Consider the following 6,000-nt stretch of genomic DNA (forward strand, 5'->3'; position numbering starts at 1 on the left):
CTGTACGCAGCACTGTGTATATCCTCAGTATATAGCAGCGCTCCTCTGAGTGACTATGAGACAATGTTCCTATCTGTACACAGCACTGTGTATAACATCAGTATATAGCAGCGCTCCTCTGAGTGACTATGAGACAATGTTCCTATCTGTACGCAGCACTGTGTATATCCCCAGTATATAGCAGCGCTCCTCTGAGTGACTATGAGACAATGTTCCTATCTGTACGCAGCACTGTGTATATCCTCAGTATATAGCAGCGCTCCTCTGAGTGACTATGAGACAATGCTCCTATCTGTACACAGCACTGTGTATATCCTCAGTATATAGCAGCGCTCCTCTGAGTGACTATGAGAGCAGACAATGTTCCTATCTGTACACAGCACTGTGTATAACCTCAGTATATAGCAGCGCTCCTCTGAGTGACTATGAGACAATGTTCCTATCTGTACACAGCACTGTGTATATCATCAGTATATAGCAGCGCTCCTCTGAGTGACTATGAGACAATGTTCCTATCTGTACACAGCACTGTGTATAACCTCAGTATATAGCAGTGCTCCTCTGAGTGACTATGAGAGCAGACAATGTTCCTATCTGTACGCAGCACTGTGTATATCCTCAGTATATAGCAGCGCTCCTCTGAGTGACTATGAGACAATGTTCCTATCTGTACGCAGCACTGTGTATATCCTCAGTATATAGCAGCGCTCCTCTGAGTGACTATGAGACAATGTTCCTATCTGTACACAGCACTGTGTATATCCTCAGTATATAGCAGCGCTCCTCCGAGTGACTATGAGACAATGTTCCTATCTGTACGCAGCACTGTGTATATCATCAGTATATAGCAGCGCTCCTCTGAGTGACTATGAGACAATGTTCCTATCTGTACACAGCACTGTGTATAACATCAGTATATAGCAGCGCTCCTCTGAGTGACTATGAGAGCAGACAATGTTCCTATCTGTACACAGCACTGTGTATATCCTCAGTATATAGCAGCGCTCCTCTGAGTGACTATAAGACAATGTTCCTATCTGTACGCATCACTGTGTATATCCTCAGTATATAGCAGCGCTCCTCTGAGTGACTATGAGACAATGTTCCTATCTGTACGCAGCACTGTGTATAACCTCAGTATATAGCAGCGCTCCTCTGAGTGACTATGAGAGCAGACAATGTTCTTATCTGTACGCAGCACTGTGTATATCCTCAGTATATAGCAGCGCTCCTCTGAGTGACTATGAGAGCAGACAATGTTCCTATCTGTACACAGCACTGTGTATATCCTCAGTATATAGCAGCGCTCCTCTGAGTGACTATGAGACAATGATCCTATCTGTACACAGCACTGTGTATATCCTCAGTATATAGCAGCGCTCCTCTGAGTGACTATGAGAGCAGACAATGTTCTTATCTGTACGCAGCACTGTGTATATCCTCAGTATATAGCAGCGCTCCTCTGAGTGACTATGAGAGCAGACAATGTTCCTATCTGTACACAGCACTGTGTATATCCTCAGTATATAGCAGTGCTCCTCTGAGTGACTATGAGACAATGTTCCTATCTGTACGCAGCACTGTGTATATCCTCAGTATATAGCAGCGCTCCTCTGAGTGACTATGAGACAATGCTCCTATCTGTACACAGCACTGTGTATAACCTCAGTATATAGCAGCGCTCCTCTGAGTGACTATGAGAGCAGACACTGTTCCTATCTGTACGCAGCACTGTGTATATCCTCAGTATATAGCAGCGCTCCTCTGAGTGACTATGAGACAATGTTCCTATCTGTACGCAGCACTGTGTATAACATCAGTATATAGCAGCGCTCCTCTGAGTGACTATGAGACAATGTTCCTATCTGTACACAGCACTGTGTATATCCTCAGTATATAGCAGCGCTCCTCTGAGTGACTATGAGACAATGTTCCTATCTGTACACAGCACTGTGTATATCCTCAGTATATAGCAGCGCTTCTCTGAGTGACTATGAGACAATGTTCCTATCTGTACACAGCACTGTGTATAACCTCAGTATATAGCAGCGCTCCTCTGAGTGACTATGAGAGCAGACAATGTTCCTATCTGTACACAGCACTGTGTATAACCTCAGTATATAGCAGTGCTCCTCTGAGTGACTATGAGACAATGTTCCTATCTGTACACAGCACTGTGTATATCCTCAGTATATAGCAGCGCTCCTCTGAGTGACTATGAGAGCAGACAATGTTCCTATCTGTACGCAGCACTGTGTATATCCTCAGTATATAGCAGCGCTCCTCTGAGTGACTATGGGGCACATTTATCACTGAGTATTTGTTGTTTAATCCCCCCCAATGCGTCACAGAGGGACCACCGGCGATATCTCTGGTACCTGCTGCAGTCCCTCCAGGACCAGGGTTAGGGTTTGGCTGCGGGTGGGAGGGTTAGGGTTAGGCTGCGGGAGGGAGGGTTAGGGTTTGGCTGCGGGAGGGAGGGTTAGGGTTTGGCTGCGGGAGGGAGGGTTAGGCGGTGGGGAAGGGAGGGAGGGTTAGGCGGTGGGGAAGGGAGGGAGGGTTAGGCGGTGGGGAAGGGAGGGAGGGTTAGGCGGTGGGGAAGGGAGGGAGGGTTAGGCGGTGGGGAAGGGAGGGAGGGTTTGGCTGCGGGCGGGAGGTTTAGGTTTTGGCTGCAGGCGGGAGGATTAGGGTTTGGCTGCGGGCGGGAGGGTTTGGCTGCGGGCGGGAGGATTAGGGTTTGGCTGCGGGCGGGAGGATTAGGGTTTGGCTGCGGGCGGGAGGATTAGGGTTTGGCTGCGGGCGGGAGGGTTAGGCGGTGGGGAAGGGAGGGAGGGTTAGGCTGCGGGCGGGAGGGTTAGGTTTTGGCTGCGGTCGGGAGGATTAGGGTTTGGCTGCGGGCGGGAGGATTAGGGTTTGGCTACGGGCGGGAGGATTAGGGTTTGGCTGCGGGCGGGAGGGTTTGGCTGCGGGCGGGAGGATTAGGGTTTGGCTGCGGGCGGGAGGATTAGGGTTTGGCTGCGGGCGGGAGGATTAGGCTGCGGGCGGGAGGGTTAGGCTGCGGGCGGGAGGGTTAGGGTTTGGCTGCGGGCGGGAGGGTTAGGCGGTGGGGAAGGGAGGGTTAGGTGGTGGGGAAGGGAGGGTTAGACTGCGGGTGGAAGGATTAGGGTTTGGCTGCGGGCGGGAGGGTTAGGCGGTGGGGAAGGGACGGTTAGGCTGCGGGCGGGAGGATTAGGGTTTGGCTGCGGGTGGGAGGATTAGGGTTTGGCTGCGGGCGGGAGGATTAGGGTTTGGCTGCAGGGAGGGAGGGTTAGGTGGTGGGGAAGGGAGGGTTAGGGTTAGGCTGCGGGCGGGAGAGTTAGGGTTTGGCTGCGGGCGGGAGGGTTAGGCGGTGGGGAAGGGAGGGTTAGGCTTGGGGCGGGAGGATTAGGGTTTGGCTGCGGGGCGGGAGGGTTAGGTGGTGGGGAAGGGAGGGTTAGGGTTAGGCTGCGGGCGGGAGGGTTAGGGTTTGGCTGCAGGGAGGGAGGGTTAGGTGGTGGGGAAGGGAGGGTTAGGGTTTGGCTGCAGGGAGGGAGGGTTAGGTGGCGGGGAAGGGAGGGAGGTGGTGGGGAAGGGAGGATTAGGGTTTGGCTGCAGGGAGGGAGGGTTAGGTGGTGGGGAAGGGAGGGTTAGGGTTAGGCTGCGGGCGGGAGGATTAGGGTTTGGCTGCAGGGAGGGAGGGTTAGGTGGTGGGGAAGGGAGGGTTAGGGTTTGGCTGCGGGCGGGAGGGTTAGGGTTTGGCAGCGGGCGGGAGGGTTAGGGTTTGGCTGCGGGCGGGAGGGTTAGGCTGCGGGCGGGAGGATTAGGGTTTGGCTGCGGGTGGGAGGATTAGGGTTTGGCTGCGGGTGGGAGGATTAGGGTTTGGCTGCGGGCGGGAGGGTTAGGTGGTGGGGAAGGGAGGGTTAGGGTTAGGCTGCGGGCGGGAGGGTTAGGGTTTGGCTGCGGGCGGGAGGGTTAGGCGGTGGGGAAGGGAGGGTTAGGCTGCGGGCGGGAGGATTAGGGTTTGGCAGCGGGCGGGAGGGTTAGGCGGTGGGGAAGGGAGGGTTAGGGTTAGGCTGCGGGCGGAGGATTAGGGTTTGGCTGCGGGCGGGAGGGTTAGGCGGTGGGGAAGGGAGGGTTAGGCTGCGGGTGGGAGGATTAGGGTTTGGCTGCAGGGACGGAGGGTTAGGTGGTGGGGAAGGGAGGGAGGGTTAGGCTGCGGGCGGGAGGGTTTGGCTGCGGGCAGATTAGGGTTTGGCTGCGGGCAGGAGGATTAGGGTTTGGCTGCGGGCGGGAGGGTTAGGGTTTGGCTGCGGGCGGGAGGGTTAGGTGGTGGGGAAGGGAGGGTTAGGGTTAGGCTGCGGGCGGGAGGATTAGGGTTTGGCTGCGGGCGGGAGGGTTAGGCGGTGGGGAAGGGAGGGTTAGGCTGCGGGTGGGAGTTTTAGGGTTTGGCTGCAGAGAGGGAGGGAGGGTTAGGCTGCGGGCGGATTAGGGTTTGGCTGCGGGCGGGAGGGTTAGGCGGTGGGGAAGGGAGGGTTTGGCACCCCTAGGGAGGGTTAGACTGCGGGGGAAGGAGGGTTAGGCTGTGGAAAGGAAGTGTTGGGGGGGGGGGGTAAGTATACTTACCTTGGCCCTGTTGGGATCTCCTCTATCAAGGATGCCGGTGTTGGTCACATGACCGTCAGCACCCGACCGCCGGTAAACGCTATGACACCGGATGGGAGTATTACTCTCCGCGCTGCTATACTAGGGCGCTAGCTGGATGCACAGATGCGTAATGTGCAGCAGAACAGAGAGGACGTTACAGTGGAACAGGTACTGGAGAACTGTAAGGCCCAGCATGCTCTGGCTGCGGCCACTCAGGGGGGCATGCTGGGGGTAGTTGTACAGGTTGTGTACATCTGCTGCAGTGGATTGTGCTGGCCGGGGTAAAATCTACATTATAGCCACAGTAATGTATAAATCTCTGGCCCCATCCTGTCATTCTACTGACACCAATATAACTCTGTACCAGAACTCAGTAATGTGCCTGCACTCATGTGCCCCCCCTGGGTGTACCTACCTGCCCCCACTTGTACAGGACTCCAGCAACACTGCTGCCCCCACAGTATAATGAATTAGAATATATATATATACACATTATATTCCTGTTGCCCCAGTACATCTTCCTGATATCCGCAAGTGGTAAGTTCACGTTCCCAGGTACTCACCTCGCCGCTGGTGGCTGCTGGGTGGGTCAGGGGGTAATTGAATGTGCGCAGCAGCAACTTGCACGGGGCAATAGGACCAGGTCTCACCGTAGTGCGCGGCCACAGCGCCATCTAGCGGCTGGAACAGGACATCGCCGCAGCGACCTGTCTGATGCTCGGTAGCACAGGGACTGCACTGCCATCTTGTGGCAGAAAAGCGGAACTACAACGATATCAATTCTTTGGGCGCTGAATTATCCCAGCAGGGAACCGCAGGGCTGAGGCATTTTACATCCCTTCCCAGGCCAGGAGAAGCTGAATTTAATTATAACTTGTATTTTAAACACTCCTTTTCCATATACACTGATGGAGAGATGTGACAGAGGGCAGACAATGACTACAGGTCCATCTGGTGATTATCCCTGCACTTTTCCCCACACAGTGCCCTATGACACACATGTATTACACAGGTTCTGTGACTGGCTGACTACAAGCTGCATTATACCTGGTTTTAATCAGCCCCAGAGCCTGTGTAATTCATGAGCGTCCCAGTTTAAAGGGACAGTATGGTAATCCTACCTCATACTTGCCTACCTGACCCTCTCTATGAGGGAGAAAATGCTCTGTTCCTGGACTTTCCTGGTAATGTATGATTGCCATCACCTGTGGTGAAACACCTTTCTTATCAATTACCCAGCTCACCACAGGTGATGGCAATCACACATTACCAGGAAAGTCCAGGAACAGAGCATTTTCTACCTCATGGAGAGGGTCAGGTAGGCAAGTATGTCCTACC

At 54.1% G+C, this 6,000-nt stretch overlaps 1 protein-coding gene across 2 annotated transcripts in view; it reads right to left on the reverse strand.

Annotated features, from left to right (window-relative positions):
- SAP25 (Sin3A associated protein 25) overlaps positions 1-5,630 on the reverse strand; it is an 81,746-nt gene extending 76,116 nt beyond the window's left edge. The window contains exon 1 of one of the 2 annotated variants that reach the window (XM_063930113.1): positions 5,226-5,630. In XM_063930113.1, the coding sequence (XP_063786183.1) occupies positions 5,226-5,336 (111 nt within the window). In that variant the 5' untranslated portion in view covers positions 5,337-5,630. The other variant, XM_063930114.1, reaches the window with a different exon arrangement.
- Between the last annotated feature and the right edge of the window lie 370 nt (positions 5,631-6,000).

The sequence above is a fragment of the Pseudophryne corroboree genome, chromosome 6 (genome assembly GCF_028390025.1).
Source record: "Pseudophryne corroboree isolate aPseCor3 chromosome 6, aPseCor3.hap2, whole genome shotgun sequence".
In the NCBI taxonomy this organism is placed as follows: domain Eukaryota; kingdom Metazoa; phylum Chordata; class Amphibia; order Anura; family Myobatrachidae; genus Pseudophryne; species Pseudophryne corroboree.